The sequence below is a fragment of the Stenella coeruleoalba genome (genome assembly GCF_951394435.1).
Source record: "Stenella coeruleoalba genome assembly, chromosome: 14".
In the NCBI taxonomy this organism is placed as follows: domain Eukaryota; kingdom Metazoa; phylum Chordata; class Mammalia; order Artiodactyla; family Delphinidae; genus Stenella; species Stenella coeruleoalba.
The window spans coordinates 63,572,718-63,595,754 of NC_137160.1; the positions used below are offsets into that span (position 1 = coordinate 63,572,718).

General features: G+C 57.1%; 3 protein-coding genes across 6 annotated transcripts in view; 2 read left to right on the forward strand and 1 right to left on the reverse strand.

Moving 5' to 3' along the window:
- Positions 1 to 23,037, forward strand: part of THAP7 (THAP domain containing 7) — a 191,148-nt gene that overhangs the window by 156,900 nt on the left and 11,211 nt on the right. The gene's annotated exons all lie outside the window — the stretch shown is intronic.
- Positions 29 to 21,829, reverse strand: P2RX6 (purinergic receptor P2X 6). Of its 4 annotated transcripts, XM_079942046.1 has the most exons (14): positions 21,194 to 21,829; positions 20,873 to 21,031; positions 15,508 to 15,644; positions 9,413 to 9,563; positions 7,660 to 7,731; positions 4,712 to 4,787; positions 4,428 to 4,521; positions 4,255 to 4,335; positions 4,036 to 4,177; positions 3,838 to 3,947; positions 2,434 to 2,527; positions 2,300 to 2,365; positions 2,054 to 2,131; positions 29 to 1,965 (listed from the first exon to the last, which is right to left on the reverse strand). In XM_079942046.1, the coding sequence occupies exons 3-14, from the start codon at positions 15,567 to 15,569 to the stop codon at positions 1,882 to 1,884; spliced, it is 1,110 nt and encodes a 369-aa protein (XP_079798172.1). In that variant the 5' UTR covers positions 15,570 to 15,644; positions 20,873 to 21,031; positions 21,194 to 21,829; the 3' UTR covers positions 29 to 1,881. The 4 variants fall into 4 exon arrangements, with proteins under 4 accessions (XP_079798172.1, XP_079798169.1, XP_079798170.1 ...); XM_079942043.1 differs by having other exon boundaries at positions 1,828 to 2,131; XM_079942044.1 differs by having other exon boundaries at positions 1,828 to 2,131; positions 21,267 to 21,281.
- LRRC74B (leucine rich repeat containing 74B) lies at positions 11,155 to 21,829 on the forward strand. The gene is given in 12 exon segments (XM_079942047.1): positions 11,155 to 11,411; positions 12,003 to 12,128; positions 12,531 to 12,677; positions 13,508 to 13,714; positions 16,804 to 16,834; positions 16,836 to 16,911; positions 18,125 to 18,197; positions 18,200 to 18,239; positions 19,269 to 19,341; positions 20,892 to 20,987; positions 21,694 to 21,760; positions 21,763 to 21,829. Coding segments are annotated over 12 exon segments (1,140 nt in total). The 5' UTR covers positions 11,155 to 11,272; the 3' UTR covers positions 21,828 to 21,829.

A 23,037-nucleotide genomic window follows, 5' to 3' on the forward strand; every position in this document is an offset into this window, starting at 1 on the left:
CCAAGGAGGCCACCTAGAAAGGGCAGCAGAGTTCGGGGTCCCCTTGGTTTCTCCAGAGCATGGCATGTGCCTGAGGCCTGCCTAGGGAGGCAGAGGCACACACACAGCTTCAAGCATATATCCACATGCCCGCGCGGCTACCCTGGGGTGCGCACTGTGTGCAGACTGAGGCAGCAGCTGTTTCCAAGCTCAGACCCTGGTGCTGCTCTCCAGTTGCCCCAGGGGATGCGTGCGCAAGAGCCTGAACCTGCCCCAAGTGCCTTCCAGCCCCCCTGGTCCTTGGGGTGGGGTCCCCAGGCCCACCCTGCACTGCCCACTCGTCTCCCAGGTGATGCTGTGCCCACCACAGGCACCACTAGCTCCCGTCTCTGCCTGTAAGGAGCACGCAGGAAGCTGCTGTCGACAGGCTTTACTCCTGGACCCTGAAGCCATACATCAGCTTTCTTTGGGCCCCATACATGGGACCCCACCCCGGTAAAGATCTCAGGGCCATGTTCTCTCACCCTGACCTTTGTGGCCTGCCTCCCCAGAGACACTGCTCTGGGGATTGCGAGGCATCAGGGACCCCAAGGCTTTGCTGAGGCTCCAGATGCCAGATGGTTCCAGATGCTAACCCAGCCTGAACCCCAACCCTGCCCTCCCCAGCTGGCCCATGTCACTGCCCCGGCAAGCGGCCAGCACGCCTAGTCACCGGGCCCCATGAGAAAGCAGCCCCTCGCCTCCCAGGTGGGCACTCCCAAACCCCTGCCGCTCCCCTGGGGCCAAGACAGGGTCAGACCCCTGCAGCCAGTCCCTCCCTCCCAGCTGTAGGCTCCCTGGCGCATGGGGAGTTCTCCAGCGGGCAGGACTCACACCCTGTGAGGACGTCACAGCCAGATCCAGGCCAGCCTGCCGGGGCCTCTGGAATTTGTTTGGGGCATTCCTTCTGGCCACTGGGCTCCACCCGAAGCGAAGGACAGGGCCTCCTTCGAGCAGTTGCCTCGGGCTGGTTCTTAGGTGTGTGACCTTGGGTAGCAGTGAATTCCAGATATACATTCTCCCCACCCCCACAGTTCCAGGAGGTTGAGCTGGGTGTCACCAAGGAGCACACAGACGGTCCCAAAGGACCCAATGACCACCAACTCAGCTTCTCCATCCTCTTCTCCCAATCCCAGCCCTCCACAGTCTGAGGGCTGCCACCGGGAAGGGCTGGTGCATGCGCCATTGCCAGGTCCTAGTGGGTTGGATCATCTGCCTGCCCCAGTCTGAATTCCATGGATGACCCCCCCAAACTGGGTGGGGACAAGCCCCAGGTACCCAGCACCAGAGCAGCAGAGACAGCCAGCCCTCTTGTCAGACCTCTTTCTACCCTGCCCTAGACTACGGCAGCACAGACCCTGGAACGGCGCTGAGAGGGTGGGGGCTCTACCTACAATGGGGGTGCTGCCAGGGGAGAGGGCTAGAGCCTGCACAGCCAGTGGAGGGTCTGTGCTGACCACTGGTGAGTGAGCCGCTGCTGGAAGCCCTGGTGACAGAGCTGGGAGAGAGTTCTCCAGACACAGCTGGAGCCCTTGTGACCAGCGCCTGGGACATGTTCCGCTGCAGGTCTCTGTGCAGTAGTAGCTTCTGCTGCTCCCTGGGCAGTACCCTGCCGAGGCCAGAGTCAGGGTAGGGACAGTGTGCCTGGGAGTTGAAGGATGGAATTCTCCCACTCCCTGCCCTGGTCCTGCTGGGGCTCCATCCATGAGGTTCCCAAGGCAAGGCCCCTCCCTTCCCAGCCCCGACCCCTGACAGCAGGGAACAGGCCTCAGGAATGGGCCAGCAAGCAGGCGCCAGGGCCAAGGCTTTGGTGTCCAGCTCCTGGTAGCAGCCCTGGCCGTTGGGACAGGCGCTGGGGCCCCTCTAAGGAGCCTGGGCAGCCAGATGCAGGGGTGCAGATGCTGGTTTTGTCTGCTCAGGGCTGGCGGTCACCTTTGGAGCTTTTGCCTGCAGATAAGGACAGCAGGTCGGGGCTCAGGCCGACGTTCCCCAGAAGTGTAGCAGAGCCCAGGCGCCAGGCAGGCCAGCAGCTTACCTCCTCATACTTGGTCCTCCAGTAGAAATGAGCTTCTCCATCCACGTACAACAGCAGCAGGTCACACAGGAAAGTGATCTGGGAGAGGCAGGACTGACCTGTGTCCCGGCCCCCAACCCGTCCTCCTGCCACCTCCCCAGACCTCCCCCCAACTAGACCTAACATCAGGGGGCTCGGCTGTGCCATCGGATGGGCCTGGGCCCACATTCACTGAAGCCAGAGGGAGCACACTTGAGCCAGACTCACCACGCCCAGCCAAGCTGCTCCTGTGCCCAGAGTGATGAGTGTGGGGATGAGCCCGAACTTCCCTGCCTGAGAGAACTGGGTAAGCCTCTAAGCCGTGCCTGTCACCCCCCACCCACCCGCCCCTGCCCACCTACCCGCCCAGTGACGAGGATGTCAAAACGGATCCCGTAGAGCTTTAGCAGACTCCGGACCTCCACACCCGAGGCCTCCCACCAGTGAGTGGCCGTCCTGGGGGCAGGAGAGAGTCTGGTGGCCTGTTCTGCCCGCTTCCCGGCCCTCCCAGGCCTCCATCTTACTCACCCACTGACTCCACAAACCCCCAGCCCTACCCTGAGTCCTGGGTTTTTTGTTGAGGATACAGGGAAAGAGCAAGCAGGACCCGCCTCTCAGGAGCTCCCTGCCTGCTGAGGGGATGAGGTAGAGGGGTCTCTAAATAGATGCCTGCAGTGGGGGCAGGGGGAGCTGGGGGGCAGGCCCAGGGCTGTGAGGGTCCAGAGGGGGTAGCTCACTCTCCCCTAGGAACCAGGGAAGGCTTTCTGCAGTGGGGACACGCAGGTTGGTTTTCCAGGGATCAGGAAGGAGTTCTAGACAAAGCAGTACCAGCGAGAGCACAGAACTAAGGGGAGCAGAGCACAGGTGGGGGCCAGCTCCACATAGCTGCAAAGGGCAGGGGAGGTCAGTGAAACCAGTCCAGGCAAGGTCCGCTCGTGTGTGTGTGCACGCAAGTGACGAGGTGACATGAGGTGGCAGAAACATAGGATCCCACTGGGCAGCAGCAGGGGAAGGTCTGCTTGGGAGACTCAAAGGCATGAGAATAAATGCAATGCAAGTTCCTTGAGTACACCCTGGATTGGAAAATAAAAAGATTTTGGACTATTATTGGCACAATTGGGGAAATTTAAATATTAGATTCATTCTGCCAGTGTTAAATTTCTTGAATGTGACAACAGGACAGCGGTCACTTGGGAAAGGTGCTTATTCTCAGGACAGCCTGGGGAGGGGTGAGTGTCTGCCGGACATCTCCTTACTTTCAAATGGTTTGGTCTGAAATCTATCTAAATATATCCAGCTCAGTCTAGAGAGGAGAGAGAAAGCAAACGTGTCAAAATGGTAAAAACAAAAAACAAAAAAAACCCTGGTGAACCCAGATGACAGCTATATGGGTGTTCACGGTACTAATTTTTGAACTTTTCTATAGATTTTTGTAATTTTTTTGATAAAACCTTAAGGGAAAAGTAAAAAAGAAAGCCCCCTGTGCAGTGGAGGGAGGTGCTAGAGGCAGGATGGGGGAGGAGGGGCTGGGGGAGGGGTCCCAGCAGCAGCAGGGGTTGGGGTGGAGGAGATAAGGCTCAGGAGGGAGGCTGGATGGAGCCTGTGTTGGGGGTTGTGGAGCTGAGACCACCTCCTCCTTCCCCTGGGCCCCCCTCCCACATACAGTGGCCATCCAGAGTTCTGGGAGGGGTGGTCTGTGCCGGCCACCACAGGAGGACAGGCAGACGAGAACCTGGCTCGGAGCAGGTGGGCAGTGGGGGCCGCACCTGAAGTTGTAGCTCCGCTCCTGCAGCTGGAAGGAGTAGTGGGGCCAGCAGTCAGAGGCCCTGGTGTCCAGGTCGCAGTTCCAGTGGACGTGGATGCCCATGGCACCGCCCTGCACACAGCACAGCACTGCTCCACTGGCTTGGGGCCCGGGGCCCTCTCCCAGCCCTCCCGGAACCCTGCCCCCTCCACAGACCCACCAGCAGCGCCAGGTCCTCAAAGACCCCTCCAGCTGCGGCCATGAGGTCCCTGATGCGGAACACAGGGCAGGAGGGGCTGGAGCGCGGGTCGTAGCGGCAGCGCTTGAAATATGTTGGGTCCTGGGTGTCCAAGGCATTGGACCTGAAAGGGGTGGGCCAGGGTCAGGCCAGGCAGGGGACACAGAGGGTCTTCGACCAGCCAGGACCCTCCCACCTTACTTGGAGAAGTTAAACTTGCTGAAGGTGACGGTGTTTTTGATGAACAGCGTGAAGTTCTCGGCCTGGACCAGCAGGGGCTTCCTGTGGGGCAGGGGGCAGGGCGGGGGGGGGGGGCGGTGAGTGGTAGGCTCTGTGGTCCTGGGGCAGGGATGGAGGATGCGGGGGAGACTTACACAGGCACAGCACCACTCTCCACTGGGCACCAGCCCCGGATCTCACAGGTCCTGTGGGTCCCGTTGAACACTACGCACTGGCCCGTTTTTATGCCTTGAAAATGCAAGACAAACTCCAGGCCCTCAAATCTCCATGGGGCCTGGGGAGGGGTGGGGAGGGGGCCGTTGACAGAGAGACGCAGAGGCACCATGTGCACTGGTGAGCCACCCAGGGTCCCACCAGGCCCCCAGAGCCCCCATTCCAGTGGAAGCACTGCAAGGTGGGGGTTGGGGGGGCCGGTTACCGTGGCTGTGGGTCCCTGTCTCCCCTTCAGGACAGTCCTGGTCGGCCCAGCAGCTAGCCAGCGGAATGGAGGGGTGCTAGGGGTGAGAGAGCAGACTTGCCAAGGGCCGAGGGATGCCTCCTCCGTGACCTACCCTGAAGTCCACAGGGACTCGCCCCTCCCTGCCTTAGCCTCTCAGGGATCTCTGAGTTTGGGGGCCCAAGAGAAAGCTGGAGGGTGCAAATGAAAGGGGGGCGTGAACAGCCCTGGCTGGGTAGGGGTGCAATTGCTGTATTCCAAGGCTGAGCAAGACTCCTGCCCTGCTACTTCTGTGGGGGCAGAAGTGGTTCATCCAGGGGGACTGCCCTGGTGGTGCAGTGGATAAGACTGCGCTCCCAATGCAGGGGGCCCAGGTTTGATCCCTGGTCAGGGAACTAGATCCCATATGCTGCAACTAAGAGTTGGAATGCTGCAACTAAGGAGCTGGCGAGCCACAACTAAGGAGACCGCCTGCAGCAACTAAGACCCCACACAACCAAATAAATAAATATTTTTAAAAAAAGAAGTGGTTCATCCAGGCCTAGCTCCTCTGGTCCAATTCAGAGGACAGAACAGGGAAGATGGCAGGACGGTGGGGAAAGTGAGTTCATGCCAGGGTGGAGGTGCTGGGGGCTGACCAAGGGGGCGGCCCTGGTGGGAGGGGCCTGGGAAGTACACAGGCTCCTCCCTTCCCCGCTGGTTCTTCTTTAAAACAGGGACATAGGTGCCTGCACACAGCGACAGAGTTCTGGGGATCAGCCAAGAGGGGAAGGTGGTGAGCTTTCCGGGGGTCCCAGGCCCCGAAAGGAAGGCACAGCCTCACGGACGCAGTTCTGTAGTTCTGTCCCGGCTGAGGCTTGACGCTGCTGCCCAGGGCACCCAGTTCAGGGGCAGCAGGGGGGACACAGCATCTGGTGGTAAGAAGGGCTCAGGGGCTCTGAGCCAAATGTGATTAGAGGGCAGAGGACAGTGTGGAGCCACCTGCTCTGCCTTGCTGTCCCTACCTGTGTCCTGAATCTGCCCCTCTTCTCCACCCTGGCTGGGCCACCATCTCCTTTGTCCAGACCCCATGGTGACCAACATGGGTCCCCATCTCAGTCTCATTCTCCTCCATCCAGCAGCCTGAATCATCCCTCCCAAGGCACAGAAGATGAAGCGCCCCTCCCCTGAGCCCCTCTGCGCCCCCCATGCTCCTGTGATCAAGCTCAGCTCCACAGCAGGGCTCTTGGGGCCCTGATATCTTGGGCTCCACCCTTCCCACTCCAGTCCAAACAGGCTCCAACCCCACTGAGCAGCAGGTGACCCCAGAGATGCCTCACCCCATACAGCAGGGGCCTTTGCCCACACAGCCCCCTCTGCCTGGATAGCCTCAAGATCCTGACTGAGTCTCTGAGTCCAGTGGGAAACCCTTCCTGAGGCCCTGAGCTGGCAGAGGAGGCGCCTCCCTGGGGCTCCTAGCTGCAGCCTCTGTCCCCGTCGCAGGACCTGGCATCGTGGCTGGGCTGTCTGTGCAGAAGCTCCTTGGCGTATGCAGGCTGGACTTCTGCAGCCCCGGGGGAGGCTCAGCAGGTTTCTGAAGCTGTAACAGTACAGGGAGCACGGTGTGCTGGGAGGGACCAGACGATCAGGACCCTCAGAGGAGCTGCTCTCAGGAAGCCGGGTGGTCAGATCTGGTGGTCAGTTTCATGGGACAAGCCAGAAGCCGGGACACAGGGCAAAGAGGAATCCCATGGATTCCAGAAAATGCAGAACCATGGCCCCAGAAAAATTTCAGGACAGTCCACACTGAACAATAAATAGGCGTCATCTGAGCATTTGGAAAGGGAAGGACATCATGCGTTTGCCCAGTGCACACACATCACCTCCTCTGAGGATGGGGCCGACCAGGGACATGTGACATCCCCAGCAACTGTGGTGGGACCAACGACCAGGACTTAGGGGCAGGGACCACACAGTTACTCTCCAGCCCAGCAAGCAATTAACTTTTAGCCTCGATTAAAGAAAGATGTCACCATAGAAGTAGGCTTCCAAGGCTATGTCCTGGTTCCTGACTGTTCAAACAAAATCCGCAGCTAGGAAACTGTACACTTAAAAATGGTTAAGATTGTAAATTTTATGTTACATGTATGTTATCACAATTTAAAAAATTGGAAAAAAATCCACAGCTGGAGAGAAGAGTCAGTGGGCTCTGTGACAGAGGCGGGATCCCTGGGACATCCCTAGGCAAGGGGAAAAGGTGAGATTTCAAGGGGAGGATCTGCATTTCTGGATAAGAAATGGATCTGAAGATGGCAGGAGACGGGCTTGACCACAGTTGTAGTGAAAAGTACCCAGAGACCATAAGGGACCCTGAGTGCAGCATAAGCAGGAGTGTGCTGTTTGCGCACAAAAATGGAAGCTGCCCCAGCACACATTAATAGAGGCTGTGCGTAGAAAAGGGCTTGCCTGTTTTTTTTTGTTTCTTTTTGTTTGCACTGGGTCTTCGTTGCTGCGTGCAGGCTTTCTCTAGTTGTGTCGCGCGAGGGCTACTCTTCATTGTGGGGCGCGGGTTTCTCATTGTGGTGGCTTCTCTTGTTGCAGAGCATGGATTCTAAGCACATGGGCTCCAGCAGTTGTGGTGCGTGGGCTCAGTAGTTGTGGCGCAGGGACTTAGTTGCTCTGCAGCATGTGGGACCAGGGATCGAACCCGTGTCCCCTGCATTGGCAGGCGGATACTTAACCACTGCACCACCAGGGAAGTCCCCCAGCTTGCCTCTTGCTATTATAAGAGCCTACCTGAGCACTGTGCCCCGTTCTGGGTGTTACCCTGACAACCTCCAGAATGCCCAGAGGTGGGACCAGGATGTGGAGGGGCCTGGACACCTCATGGGGGACAGCAGCAGGAGATTCTGGAACTAGGAACCCGCTGGGAAGCCCTCAGGCAGCCTTACCTCTGGGCATCTGCCCTGAACTTGTTCTGGCGTCACAAGGAAATTGGTCACCAAGAAGAACACGTTCTCTCCCTAGAAGACAAGTGTCAGGGTTGGTCTCTGCTCCCCACTCCCATCGGGAGATGTCAGAAGCCACAGCTTGGCTTGTGCGGGAAGGGGCCCTGGCCCCATCGGGTCATCAGCCCTGAGCCCCAGGAAAATGCTCTCCAGTGAGGCAAGGGAGGCAGAGACAGGAGGTTGGCTGGGCTGCTGGCCATTTCTGAGCCCATGTGTGCCTCTCACATTCATTTAGTTGCTCAACCAGAATTTTCCAAGAGCCTCCTGCTTCCAGGCACTGAAGATCCAGGTGGGGAGGTGTGCCCCTCACTGCAGGCATGGCCAGGGGCCAGGGGAGCCGGAGGTAAGCTCTGTTTGGACAAAAGATGACTGGCGCCTCTGTGCTGCACATGAGAGCTCAGCGGGTGTGGGGGATGCACGCCCAGGAAGGGGAGGCGAGGGCTGGGCAGAGGCAGAGGCAGCGGTATGGTGGTAGTCAGGATCTAGAGGGGCTTCATGGCCACCATCATGAAAGGAAGCCTCCTAAGGGTCAAAGGTAAGGGCTGGCAGACTCAGCCTGGATGCCGCATGGGGACCCACCAGAAGACCTCAGCCATTCAGGGATGGTGTGAGCAGTTGTGAAAGCTGTTAGGAAATGGTATGAACAGGAGGGAGGGACGGTAAGGCATCCAGCAGGTCCAGCCTCGGCACTGGTGGATGTCATTGGATGACAAAAGGCCACACTGGGAGAGCGAGATGATTTCTCTTTGGATGTGGTGGGTGTGCACCCAGGAGGCAGCTGTACTCAGGGCAGGTGGTCACCGGGGTTAGAATTTGGGCACCAGCAGGACAGAGGAGGAAACTAAGGTTGTGGACAATCGGGTGGAGGGAGAAGTTGCCGGAAATGCAGCATGGGAGGGGCAGAGGAGGAGCACTCGACAGCAGTGTTCCAGGTCAGAGAGGAGGCGTCCAGGAAGCTCCAGGTCTCGGCACCCTGCACCCCTCTCACCCCACCCTCAAGCTCAAGCCTTGAGCTCCTAGACACTCCTCTCCTTTCCAGATGCAGACTTTTAATTTATTTTTTTCTTTTCCATTATGGTTTATTACAGGATACTGAATATAGTTCCCTGTGCTATACAGTAGGACCTTGTTGTTTATCCATCCTGTATATAAAAGTTTGTATCTGCTAATTCCAAACTCCCAATCCATCCCTCCCCCACGGCAACCACAAGTCTGTTCTCTATGTCTGTGAGTCTGTTTCTGTTTCATAGATAAGTTCATCTGTGTCATATTTTAGATTCCATATATAAGTGGTATCATATGGCATTTGTCTGTCTCTGCCTGACTTACTTCACTTAGTATGATCCTCTTTAGGTCCATCCATGTACCTGCAAATGGCATTATTTCATTCTTTTTTATGGCTGAGAAATATCCCACTGTATACATGTACCACATCTTCTTTATCTACTCCAGATGCAGACTTTGTAAATGCATCCCTCTGGTCTGGCTTCCCAACACATCACCTCCTCTGCACGGAAACCTCTTACACATCCCTGAAAGCCCTGTCCAGACACCACTCCTCTGTAAGGCCCTTCCCGAGCGTGGCCCTGTGACAGCACCAGCACCCCCTCTGGCATCACATCCCTCTCTTGCACACACTCGGTGCAGGGGTGGTATCAGAGGTGCCAGTACCTGGCAGCAGCACCAAGTCACCCACCTGTGGTGGCTTCACGAAGTCAGCCACATCCCACAGCCGGTTCCCCAGCTCCTTGATCTGGGTTACGGAAACCCCTTTGAGTTTGGTGATGACAGAAATCTGGGGGTCCAGGTCCTGCTCCTGGTAGCCTTTTTTGGCGAGGAGGGCCCACCTGAGAAGGAGGCAACAGGTGGTATGGTATGTCCCCGGCACACGGCAGATCTGGGACCACCTGCTCAGTCTCTCCCCCGATACCCTCCAGGCTCCCAGGCCAGCATTCAGGGGCCCCACCTACTCCCCACCTCATTTCCCACACCAAACACCCTGCACAGGCCAGAGGCTCTGGCCATGCATAGGAGAACCAGTACCCTCACCAAGCACCCATGGGCTTGGAGATGCCCACCACCACCTCCTTCACCAGCCAATCCTCTCCCCCTGCCCGGCCTAGATCCAGCTTCCTCTTTAAAGACTACCCTGACCCAGCTTAAACTGGTGGTCTCTACTGGGGGCCTTAGTGCTTCAGCTCTCACAAGTGTCAGGGACTACCTCCTGCCGGCCGGGGGCCTCCTGTGCAGGGATGGGGGCCCATCCTGCTCTGTGCCCAAGCCCAACATGGGGCTGGGAACAAGGCACAGGAAAGAATGCAGGTGGGCACCCAAGCACACAACCTGCTCTTACACCCCACTGGCCTCTAGACAGACGGAGAGCCTTCCTTCTGCCCACCTCCTGACCTGCTCCACAACCACCAGCCCAGCCCCTGAAGAGTCAGACCTTCACCCCTCAGCCCAGCAGGACCAGCCTGCTCACAAGACCTCCCTCCGGCTAGCACGCCCAGGAGCCGTTCTCTTACCCCACCACGTAGACCATGACCCCCAGCTGCAGCAACCTCTGCAAGGCGCCCACCCGCCAGTTCCGGGTCCTCACATACTTTTCCGTTTTGTAATCCAGAAGCCCCCAGCCCACCATGGCCCCTGGGGAGACCATGCTCCCAGATCCTGCCGGCGGCTGGGGCGCGTGAGTCAGCACAGCAGCTGCAGCCACAGCTGAACAGGAGGTAAAGCAAGAAGCAGGCGCCAAGCCGGGCCAGGCCAGCAGCTATTAAAGGGACACTCAGGACGGGATTCAGCCTCCACCTCCCAGGCCCAACCCCCAGTTGCCCTGGGCCTCCCATCCGCTTCAGACTCCCTCTGCTGGGCCCCAGACACACAGAGAGGAGCAGTCTCTGTCCACTGCCCTCTGGCCTCACCTCCTTGGGGTGATGACAGGTGGGATAGGTATTGTGAGAGGGCGGCATGGGCCAGCAGGAGCCCAGAGGAAGACAAGGAAAGCTTGCGGAAGAAGCAACCTCTGAACTGACACTTGCAGATCTTAAGTTCAACAAGCAGCATTGGGGAGGAATGTTCTCGGTGGAGGGAGCAACATATGCGACGCTAAAGCGTGTGAGAGCTGGGACCCACAGAATGGGAGCGAGACCCTGGCTCCAGAGAGGAGGTGGCCAGGCCCTGTAAGGTCCCCCAGCCTCCTCTGTGACGCCCCCGAGGAGCTGCCCCACCCCCAGTCTCTGGAGTGGAAAGGGGGCGATGCTGGAGCCGCCTAGGGCGACGGGAAGACAAGCCCGCCAAGCGCCAATCGGTCCTGGCTGCGAGCGGGTCAAGGTCAGCCCGGGGCCGCAGCGTTGTCCGCAGCAACCAACAACTCGGGGTCGCCTGGGCAACTGCCGCCCGGGAGGCTCTCTATTGGCTGCAGCGGGCGCCTGTTCGCCACGCATCGCATCCGATAGGTCGATGCACCGGAGGGTCCGCCCACATCCCCTGGCCGCGCTCCCGATGCAGCCCTCGCAGTCCCGGCCTCGGTGTCCGCGAGTGCAGAGTGGAAGTAACCATGAGGGGTCCCTGCGAGGGGCCTGGAGAGAAGGAAGAGCTGGAGGAAGGGGCGGCGGCGGCCGCTGGGCGTCCTGCAGGGGTCCCGGAGGCCCAGAAGGGTTCGGACGCGGATTCGAACTCCGACCAGGAGAAAGAAGGTGCCTACGGGTCGGGGGGCAGGCTGGGGCCAAGTAGGCAGGCGACCCTGTCCAGCAGGAGCGCATCCCTCCGTGGACACCTTCGGGGCAGCCGGCGGCCGCTCCAGCCCTGTGCCATCTCCGCAATGTTCCTGGAGGCATCAGGAGTTCCATGATTAGAACAGGCTTCCAGAATGATGTTAAGATGCAAAAATCCTGCCAAACAGTCTAAGAAGGGCTGTCCCACCCTGACATGGGATCAGGGCTGGGTTTTCCCAACCCTCAGGAGAAACTAAAGTAATGGATGTATAGAACTTAGAATTGCTTCAGCTTCCTTCCCCATAAAATGTTCATAAAGCGTATGTGGTCTGCAATCCAGCGGAAGACACAGCATGCACTTTGGTGTCAGACAGGCAGGGTAGGGCCAGGATCAGCTGCTACAAGCTGCATGACTTTGGGGAAAGGATTTGCATTCTCTGAGCCTCAATGTCCTTGTCTGTATGTGGGGGCAACAGTCCCTACTAGCAGGAGGAAATGCCTCTAGGAGGAAAACAAGGCTGCGTAGTGATGGAGGCAGGGGAGGGGTCCACATCTATCCCTGTCTCCTATCAGGCACCCATAAGCTTGGAGAACTGGGCAAGGACACCCTCTACCTGAGGTCTTGCTGGGCCCACAGCGTCGTGCCTGCTTCCTGCTTTCTGCGCCAAGGGAGCACCCCAGAGCTCAACCTGCAGCACTGTGGCCTGGGGCCCCAGCTACCCCTGGAGGGATCCTGGGGCCAGGCTTGGAGGGCAAGGACCTGGGAGCAGCAGCCATGGGTGTGGTCCCTTCCTGAGCCCATCCACACACTCCCCGGCCTTGCTCTGTACCAGGCATGTCCCATCCCCCACAATGGGTGACAGGTGGGATCGGGGCTATGACAAAGTTCAGTACAAGGGCTAGGGAGCCTGCAAGCAGCCCATAACTTGCTGGAGAGTCAGCGAAGCTCCTGGGTGGAGCCTAGAAGGAGAAGCAGGTGTCCCTGGGCCTGTGGAAAGGGGAGGTCCTTCCAGCTGGAGGGCACTGAGTGGGCTGAGCCCTGCAAACAGAGCCTGGGTACTGGCTAGCTATCTGGGGCCCTCAGCTCTGGGAAGGGCTCAGGCCCCTCTCTGCCCCAGGCTGCCCAGGCTCTGGCTTCTGTGTTGACCTCCAATCCCTACATCAAGCGGCTGGAACTTCAGGACAGTGGGCTCTGTGGGGCCGGCACAGAGGCCCTGGCAGGTGCTCTGCGCAAAAGCAGTATCTGTGGTAGGTGCCGTGCCTGGGACAGGGGGGCAGGCTACCCCCACACCGGGCCTTGTCACCCCCCGACCTGCCGGTGTTGCTGGGGGCAGAGCCTCATCACAGGGTGGGGAGGGTGGGGTGGAGTTAGACCCTCTGTGGTGCACCCAGCGCTGGGCCCCTCCTCTACCCTCTTCTGCTAGCCAGCACCCCTGCATACGTCATCCTCCCAGTGCCTGAAGGCAGGTGGGAGAGTGCGGCACAGAGGGTCAGGGGCCGGGCAGTGCGGGAGGCAGGGTGCTGGAGTTTGTCAGGGCTGGATTCAAATGCCGCCTCTGCGGCAGGGTGACCCTGGGCAAGGAGCCAACCTTGCTGAGCCTCAGTTTCCAATCTGTGAAGTGGGCTCAACAATGCCACTTAGACCTTGGGTATGTGGGAAACATATGCTCAGCGGCGTGTCTGCTCACATATGAGCTCCACACACAGCCACCTGGGCTGTCACTGCCAGTCCCCGGAAATGTGGCAGTGGGGGCTTCTGTGGGTGGGCTGTGTTATGCCACACACAAATCATCAGCGGGCTGGCTGCATCTACATCGCAGACGTCCTCCACAGCCCCACAAAGTAGGTGGTTTTAGCCTCTTGACAAAACTCGTGGAGACATGGAGTGGGGGTTGAGGTCTGGGAAGCTGCCTGGGGCCGGAGGGGACCCAGCTGATGGGTGGCAGACTCACCATCCACCCCTGGACAGTCTGACTGCAAGGCCCCTCCTGCTGTGTCAGGCCTGGAAGGTGTGCGGGAGGGAGGAGGGTGATGCCTGGCTTTGGATCCCACCACTAAGGAGTGATGCTGGCCCCCAGATGTGGACCTGTCGGAGAACCAGCTGGGAGCGGTGGGATCCTGGGCTGTCTGTGCCGCCCTGGCGGTGAACCCGGCTGTGCAGAAGGCACAGCTGGCAGGGAATGGCCTGGAGGAGCAGGTGGCCCAGTACCTTGCTGAACTCCTGCTGGCCCACACAGGCCTGAAACCCCTGGACCTGAGCTATAACCAGCTGAATGACCAAGCAGGTAACATCCGGCCACTGGCCAGGGAGACCATGGTGGCACTCATGACCATCTTCCTGGGGCAGGGTGGGTGGAGTAGGCAGGACCACTCTGAGCATCCATGCTGTGGATCCTGCTCCCCCCCCATCCCCGTACAGAACTCTCGGCCCATTCCCCGAATGTCTTACTGCCCACTACTGCATATGCTGGGTGCTGACAGCCACTAGGGATCCAGCCATGAAGTATACTAAGTCCCTGCCCTCAAGGAACACACATTAACAAGATAACTCTCCATAATTATTGTGTTACAAAAGAAACAAACAGGGCTTGATTCTAGAGACGAATGTGGAGCCCCTCCCCGCTTTAGAGAGCTGACCACTCGGGAGGACTCTGTAAGGAGGAGATGTTTAAGCTGAAATGTGCAATGGGGGAGGAATCAGACATGGCAAGACCAGAGGGAGAGTATTTCAAGATGAGGAACTATTTCCCAGGCACACAGACACCAGTGTGACTGGGCTACTATGCCAGGAGAGAGGGTCCAGCTGTGGGATGGAGAGACAGCAGGGCCGCAGAACTACAAATCATGGCAAAAGGCATGAGGATTTCATTCCGAGTGCTGTGGAAGACATCAGTGGGATTCCTTGATCTTACCACTTTTGTTCATGCCCCAGGGCCTTTGCATGGGCTGGCTGCTTTGCCAGGAACATGCAGTTCTACCTGCCTGTCCTCAACCACCCCAATTGATTTTAAGAATCACCTGGGACCCTGGGTTAGGAATACAGATTCCGTGGCCCTGGGCCTCCTGAACCTCTGTATCCTCTTGGGGGAGATGTGGGTGCATCTGCATTTTAACAGGAGCCCCAGGAGATTTGTCTGATCCAGAAAGTTCGGGGATCACTGTTCTGACTGCTTAGTGTGAGTGGGGGTGGCGCCAGCCTTGGCTTGGGCGAATCAGCCCTAGAGTTTAACCGCCAGAGAGACAGTCTGCCTTCTAAGAAAACTGTTGTGAAATCAGTGAAATTAAAAGAGAAACTCTCAGGCTTCCCTGGTGGCGCAGTGGTTGAGAGTCCGCCTGCCGATGCAGGAGACATGGGTTCATGCCCCGGTCCGGGAAGATCCCACATGCCGCGGAGCGGCTGGGCCTGTGAGCCATGGCCGCTGAGCCTGCACGTCTGGAGCCTGTGCTCCGCGATGGGAGAGGCCACAGCAGTGAGAGGCCTGCGTACTGCAAAAAAAAAAAAAGAGAAACTCTCCCTGGTGGTTCAGTGGTTAAGAATCCGCATGCCAATGCAGGGGACACGGGTTTGAGCCCTGGTCCAGGAAGATCCCACGTGCCGCGGAGCAACTAAGCCCGTGTGCCACAACTACTGAGCCTGTGCTCTAGAGCCTGTGAGCCACAACTACTGAGCCCACTTGCCACAACTACTGAAACCCACGTGCCTAGAGCCCGTGCTCTGCAACAAGAGAAGCCACCGCAATGAGAAGCCTGCGCACTGCAAGGAAGAGTAGCCCCCACTCGCCACAACTACAGAAAGTCTGCATGAAGCAACGAAGACCCAACACAGCCACAAAAAAAAAAAAAAAAAAAAGGTAACTATAAAAACATTAGTTCAAAAAAAAAAAAAGAGAGGCTCATTTAAGACTTTCAGAGCGTTAGCACAGGAGAGGCAGTGAGGATGGAGGGGCTGGAAGGCAAGGCCCCACAAAGGCTGCACAGCAGGGATGGGCTGTTTCCCCAAGTGGAGATCTGTGGGTGGGACAGACTCCCTTAGGGGTCTCAGTCTCCCCACCTGACCCAAGGCAAGGGTGGCACCTACCTCATGGGTTGGCTGCAGGGGTCATGAAGAACAAGCATTGGAACTACAGGAGGCCGATTCATGCGTATAGAACTTTCTCACCCTCCAGCTCTTCAGCAGTGGCGGACCACCGCCCTCCTCTCCCAGCCCTGGAGTGTCTGAGGAAGAGCAATGTACATGTCTGAGAACCTGCGGGTGTCATATCCAGGGCTGGATGCAGGGTGTGAGCCCCCTTCTCTGGGAGGTTCCCTGGGAGGCAGCCCAGGGAGTCCTCACTGTCCTGCAGGGAGCTCTCCTAGGTGCTAACACTTATGTGGAACTGGCGGCTGAGCCCTCTGCTCTGGGCATTTCTTCAAACCAGCCTGTGCTGGGTGCCGGCACCATGGACAGGGCTCAGATTCAGATCCCTCGAGGGGCTCCCAGGTGTGTGGGAGAGACGGGCCAGGCAGAGAGGTCTAACAGCCAGAGCCTGGAAGGATGGAAGCACAGTGGACATGGGGTCCACAGTGGCCCGGCCCAGCCTGGCAGAACAGGCAAGGCTTCCTGGGTGAGGATGAGGAGCTCTTATCCAGGTGAAGAAAGGGATCAGCAGGTCCACACAGGGGGCAGCTGGAGGCTGAGAACTGGGACCAGGTCAGACCAGCTAAGTGTTGACAGAGTGGAAAGCAGGGTGGGTGGGTAGGACTTCTGCCCATTTTATGTGTAAAATATCTCTCAGCTTTATTACCCACCCAGCCCTGCTCTTTCCTTTTCTACACCACTGCCTCCTCACTGCCACAGCTGTGCTGGCCCTGTCACCTCTTGTGTAGACAGTGGCACAAGCCATCCAACTGGTCCCCTGGCCTCTTGTCTCCGCCCCCTCCCACCCACCTTCTCACTTCTTAACGCATCTCTCGAGTGCCCGTCACTCCCACCTTCCTCCACTGGCTTGCCTGGCCAGCCCAGCGCCAGGCCAGTGTGCATTTCCACAAGCACATCCGCTCCTCCCCAGATCCACTCTCCACGGTGCCTGCCCACGTGCACAGTGTGTCCCTCAATCTTCAAGGTTCTCTCTGCTTTCTTGACCCCCTAGGCAGGGTTGGCCCCCACTCTGTCCCCACACCTCCCTGTTGCGGTCTGTAGTAGCTAACATCCCATTAACTTATATTTATAGCTTCTCCAATAAATGTGAATTCCTTGAGGGCAGGGCAGGCCCACGTGGGGTTCAACGCCCTGACGCTGGTGCGCAGCAGAGACCCCAGCCCACAGCGGGCATTGGTATCACTTTTTGAAGGAATGAACAGAGTGAATAAAAAGTCTGTCTTGGTGTTTCTGAAGGGGAGATGCTTGGACCAGCCCTGGCAGAAAACAGGACTCACTGAGCTTAACATAAGCTGGAATCACCTGCGAGGCCCAGGAACTGTAGCCTTCGCCAGGGGACTAGAGGTATGAGGTCTCGCCCAGTAAGCCCCTCCGGCCTGTCCTTTGGGGTCAGGTCTCCCAGACGCCAGCCCCCCATCTTTTGCAGCTCTTCAGAAATGAGTCTTGGATCTTTTCAGCAGAGCTCAGAGAATGTGTTTTGTTTTGTTTTGTTTTGCGGTACGCGGCCTCTCCCTGCTCTGGCCTTTCCTGTTGCGGAGCACAGGCTCCGGACACGCAGGCCCAGCGGCCATGGCTCACGGGCCCAGCCGCTCCACGGCATGTGGGATCCTCCCGGACCAGGGCACGAACCCGTGTCCCCTGCATCGGCAGGCAGACTCTCAACCACTGCGCCACCAGGGAAGCCCTCAAAGAATGTTTTTTCAGGTGATTTTCATTTTCCTGGCTCTACTTAAGGACGACAACATGTGGTCTCCCTGTGCCCACTCTCATGTCACTAAGTGAGGTGTCCACAGCTGAATGTCGCACACCTTCTGAGACATCACATACAGGCGGCTGGTGGGGACACTATGCAGTCCAGTGACACATGCTCACCGCTGGGCAGATGCAGATGCTTCCCTGAGATGACAGCCTTGCACCCTGGGATCCCAGCACACACTCTCAAACACCCTGCCTGCTCCCTTGGGTCTTGTGGTTCGTAGGCCTTGGAAGTGGGCAGCACAGGCGCCTGTGATGCTTCTGGTGGCGGCTGCCTCTGTGGGATCCTCCTCAGGGAACAGCAGCCACTGCCTTGCCCTCTGACAGGGCTGACCTGGGGTCCTGCCCCACAAGGTGACAGATCAGGCTTTGTGTCCCCAGGGCACCCACGAGCTCCCACCCTCCTCCCCATCACATTTCCCTGGGTATGTTTCATCCAATAGCCCTTCACTGGGGTGCCCTCTGGGCCCTGGGCTGCACTGTGCTTTGGGGGCCCTGCCCTTGAGAGGTCCCCACTCGGGGCGGGGGGAGCTTGATCACTGTGTCTCTGGGGCCTGCTGCCCAAGGAAGATGGCCCAGTCCTGAGGCTCATTCGCATCCACACCCACCCTCTGTGCTTGCTTCTGGTCTTTCCACTCTGCCAGTCACCATCGTCCAAGCCCCAGGGCTCTCTTCTGGAACCTCTGTGGTCTTCTGCTCTCTGTCCACGCTCTTTGCTCCTCGGGCCTCCTGGGCTCAGAGGCTGGGGACTGGCTTCCTCCACCTTCACATGTGGTCCCATGGGGTTGCTGCTTTGCGTCCGTCAAACATCTTCCCGAAGGTCTTGGACATCTTGTATAATGGCTGTGGGGATCCGGGAGCCTCCGTGCTGGGGGAGGGCTCAAGACCAACAACATGTTGGAGAAGGTCTACATGAGGTGAGAGCACGGGGTGCCCCGCCCCTGCCTCCAAGCCCACGGCCACACAGGGACTGGGGCTCATCTTGCTGCTGTTTACCACTTCGTGCCCAAACCTGCCACACGCACTCATGGTGGGGCCGCAGCCACAGCCCAGCTCCATCCTTCTCACTCAAGTTCCTCCTTTGTAATTGGGACTCATAACGTGTACTGCGAGGCCAGGGGCTGGGAAGTGCAAACGCGTAAGGCATCTTCAGCAGAGCCTGGTGCGGGGGTGGGTGGGGTGTGTGCTCCACACAAGTTTTCCTCCATTTCAGGAGGAGTGGTCTTCTCTGCCCAGCACACGGCTGCTGAGGGGGCCTGCCATGGGTGGGCTGCTCCTCCAGGCCCTGGCAGGGTCCCAGGCCTCTTGGGAAAACCAGAGCGGGAGCCACAGCCCAGAGGGAACGGAAGAGGCCAGACAGGTCATGGGCTACTGCGGCTGAGTCTCACACCAGGGCTGCCAGAATGAGCTGGGCCTGCCTGCCATTGGCAGGGACATGTGCTCCATCCTGCCCACTTTTCCTCCTTATGGAAGGAGCCATGGTCAGAGGAGAGATGCTGAAATTCAAGGTCAAGCTGGGGTCTAAGTTAGAGGGACATGGGGCTGACTGTGGAGACAGAGTGGCCGGGAGCAGTGCTGAGGCCTGGAGTTTGTGCCCATCAGGAGTAGGAAGAGGTGGGGAGGGAGCTGGGTGGCTGTCATGGGGATAGGAATGGGGTGCCAGCTGGGGCAGGATGCGTGGGAGCACCTGCTGAGTGCTGAGGGCCAGGGAGCAGCAGCTGGTGCAGGAGGTGGGGGGAATAACACTCTAGGTGTGTTTGCTGGGCAATCTTGAACACCGAAGCCTCTGATGAAGCTTTTACACACTGACCTGCCTAGGGCCCCTGGCGTGTTCATGAAGCTGGACCTGGGGGCTGCACCAGCAGCTCCAGCCAAGACCCTGGGGGCAACCTGGCTCTGCACAGTTGTTTGCAAGGCAGTACCATGCACATGCCTTTCTGTTGCAGCAACAACCGCATCTCTGCAGTGGGAGCCCTGAGCCTGGGCCTGCAGGTCAACCAGACACTGAGGATTCCTGCTGTGAGTGCTAGCCTGATGGGGAAGGCCCCAGCACAGACCTGCCTGTGCCTGTCCACACAGACCCTTCCCCCACTACATCTCCTCACCCCAGTGGCAGTGGGTACATGGGTCCCAGAGCCCAGGTGGGGTAGGGGGCCCCCTGGCTTCCTCATGTGACCACTTCTTCCCCTTATCATTCACTCACCCATCTCTGGCTTGACCCAAGAACTCCTTCAGACTCCTCCCCCTCCATCCTTCCCTCTCAGCTGCCCCTCCCCCTCAGCCCACTGGAGTTGTGCTCTGCTGAAGATGGCCAGGGCCACCTGGCTTCCCCTCACCTTACCCTGCTCTTCCCCTGGCCTTGCTGGAACCCAGGGGCCATCCAGGTATTCTGTCTCCAGTGGGGAGTGTGTGGTTGATCACTGAGAGCAGAGAACAGAGAAGGGAGGGAGGAGTAGGCCCACAAAGACCACTGTACCAGCAGCTCTGGGGGCATCCAGCCCTGCATGGCCCTCAGCTGGCACAGGAGCCCCCAGCAGCACCCCCTTCCCCAGCCTGAGGCTCACTCCTCTCCTAGCTCCGGCTGAAACCCAGACCTCTCTCTAAGCTCTGGGTCCCCATTTCCAGCCACCTGCTGGACCATCCCCCAGATGGGAATAGGCACGTTGGATTCTGGGAGTCGAACCTGAACGTGTCGTCCCCCTGAAGGGCTGCCTCTAGGTGGGGGTTCCTTCCCACTGAGTTAGAAGCTGGGGGCTCGGCACAGACCTGCCTGGGGTCCAGTGCTGAACCCTCCCTTTCCACATCTTCCCTCCATCTCACCTTCTGAAGAACAGTGTGGGGAGGTGGGGGGGACGGGGCTGCCTGCTTCTCCTTCTCACCTCCTCCTGTTCACTGTCTTGGCCCTTCCTTCCCACCTGCTTCCAGGTGATCTTTCTACACCAGAAACATGCCCCTGCTTTAAATCTGTTGGGCACTCCCCTCTGGACAAATCCAAGCTTAGCGTGTCATTCACAGCATGTGGGCTCTGGGCTCTGCCAGCAGACCCCCCACCCCCCACCTTGAGGCACATCATTCTCAGCCCAAGCTGCTTGCAATTCTCCTACCACACAGTGCAATTTCTCAGCCCTGCTTTGATCCTGAAGCTCTTCTTACTGAAATGCCCAGCTCCACCCACCACACCTGTAAAGCTCAGCTCAGGGGTTTTATCCCCTGCCCACCCTTTACCTCCCAGGGAGGGTTGGTGCACCCGGTCTCATGGCACTCTTCACATTATACTTTTATGTTTCCTTTCCTCTCCTCGCTGTACCGGTGAGCTCTTTAAGGGCGGGGTGTGTCTTGTGTGTCTATGTCTTTGGCTCCCAGCACAGAGTGGGTGAAGGGTGGGGGCTCAGTCAGTGTCCACTCCCTTCCTTTCTTCCCTGACTCCAGTCTCACCAAGGGCATCATGTCTGAGGGAGGTGCCTTCTGAGCTGAGGGAGCGGGGCCGCCCAGAGCCACATCAACAAAGATGAGGGACCCCTCCCGCCTCCCTGGGCTCATCGTCTCTCACCTGTGTGTGTGTTTCTCAGGTGTCCAGGAATCCCATGCGAAGTGAAGGCTGCTTTGGTGTTCTCAGGTCTGTCCAGGCTAATCCACTGTCTGCCCTAGAGCTGCTGGATTTTTCTGTAAGAACTTCTCATAAAACTCATCTCCGATCCTCCCAACAGCCCTAGGAGGTATAATTTTCCCCATTTTAGAGGAAAAAAAGTGGGGATTAGAGAAAGAGTGCCCAGGGCAGATACATGGTGTGGCCACATCCAAGTTCAACCTGGGTCATGCCGCCACTCGGACTTGCCTCCCACCCCCGTGTGGGGTATCACGGTGGTCTCACCTCAGACCCGCCTGGGTTCTTCATTGGCCGAGAGAGAATAGGTGGCTTAGGGGGCACAACGCTCACTGCTCACCAATGTTTGGATTTGCAGGTTCAGCTCTTGCAAGGTGGCCCCTCTCCCTGTCCAGTACTGGCTGCAGGTGCTGGAAGATTCACTTGGGGAACTGCACAGGAGATGAGAACCCCTTTTCACTCAATTTTGCCTTTTTAATATAGAAAAAATGTCACTCTTTTCTAAGGTGGTTAAACATTAAGGAGAGAATCCCCAAATACAAATTATGAAAAGAGTCTAGTCACAAATCACTGCTTATTCTACCTCTGATTTTTTTCAACCCAGGCCTGAGTCAAAGCCTTTCCAGAGATGTGTTTACAGCTTCAATCCTTCAGGCTTGGGACAACTAATGCCCTAATAAGCTTCTTTGATACCTTGGGTACATAAGTAAAACATTCAAGTTCTCAGAAAGTGATAACGCACAGCCTTGTAATGGGTTTCTCCTCAGGATATCCATGTGAACAGAGAGTTTGATGACCTCACCAGCTCAGTGAAGGTCATTCTTCCAGGGCTTTACATAAAGCTGCCCACAGAGTGGAGTACAAAAAAGAATTCCTGCCCATCTTCAGACCGTCTCAATGACTATGTTGTATGGTTTCTTCATCTCTCCCATTGGCCACTTCAACTTTGAGATGCCTTTCAACACATGAGTCTGCACCAAGTCCCCAGGTCAACTGGGTGGCAAGTCCTACAGAGCCGGCCTTCATAGTGACTCAGACACTGGTACTAATCGGGGCCTTCCTTTGCTCTCACTCATTCGTGTAACACGAACTTGTATTATATGTTGCACACTGAGCTGGGCATGGGGTCAAAGATGCCCAAACAAGACCCTGCCCTGGAGACCTTTGGACACAATTAAAATATAAGGTGGTCTGCAACTGGCATTCTCAAAGTCAACTTGGGAGAAGGCAAATGGACACAGCTTTTTTGGAAGGCAATTCATCATCATGCATCAAGAGCCTTAAAATTGCCTGTCCTGCGATCCAAAGTTCTGACTAATCTGCTCCACAGAAATCACCAGAGATGCATGGAAAACCGGATGCCCAAAGATGCACATGCAAATGCTGTTTATGATATGAAAATTGAAAATAATCTAAATGCCCAATAACAGGGGATTGGTTTACTACAATTTGGAATTCTGTAAACATTAAAAGTCAAGTGTTCGAAGAACATTTAACAGTTTGTGAAAATGCACATGATTGATGTTAAGTGAGAAAATCAGGATAAAAAAATCACATGGTTTGTCTGGCAGCTCCTCAAAAGGTTAAACATGGAGTTGACCATATGACCCAGCAATTCCACTTCTAGACAAATGAAAACACACAAAACATCTGAACCATCTGAACACAGATGTTCATAGCAGCATTGCTCATAATATTCACAAAATGCAAATACCCACCAACTGATGAGTGGATAAACAAAATGTGGTATACCTATACAATGGAGTATTATTTGGCAATAAAAAGGGATGAAATCTGGGGTGATGGAAGTGTTCTAAAATTGATTAAGGTAATGGTTGCACAACTCCATTGACATACTAAAAGTATTTGAATTGTATACTTTAAACACGTGAATGGTATGGTATATGAACTGTGGCTCATAAAGTTGTTTAAGAGAAAAAGGAATGAGGGACTTCCCTGGCGGTCCAGTAGTTAAGACTCCAAGCTCCCAATGTAGGGGGCCCAGGTTCGATCCCTGGTTGGGGAACTAAAATCCTACATGCCGCATGGTGCCACCTGAAAAAAAAAAAAAAAAAGAGAGAGAGAAAAAGTAATGAAGTCCTGACACATGT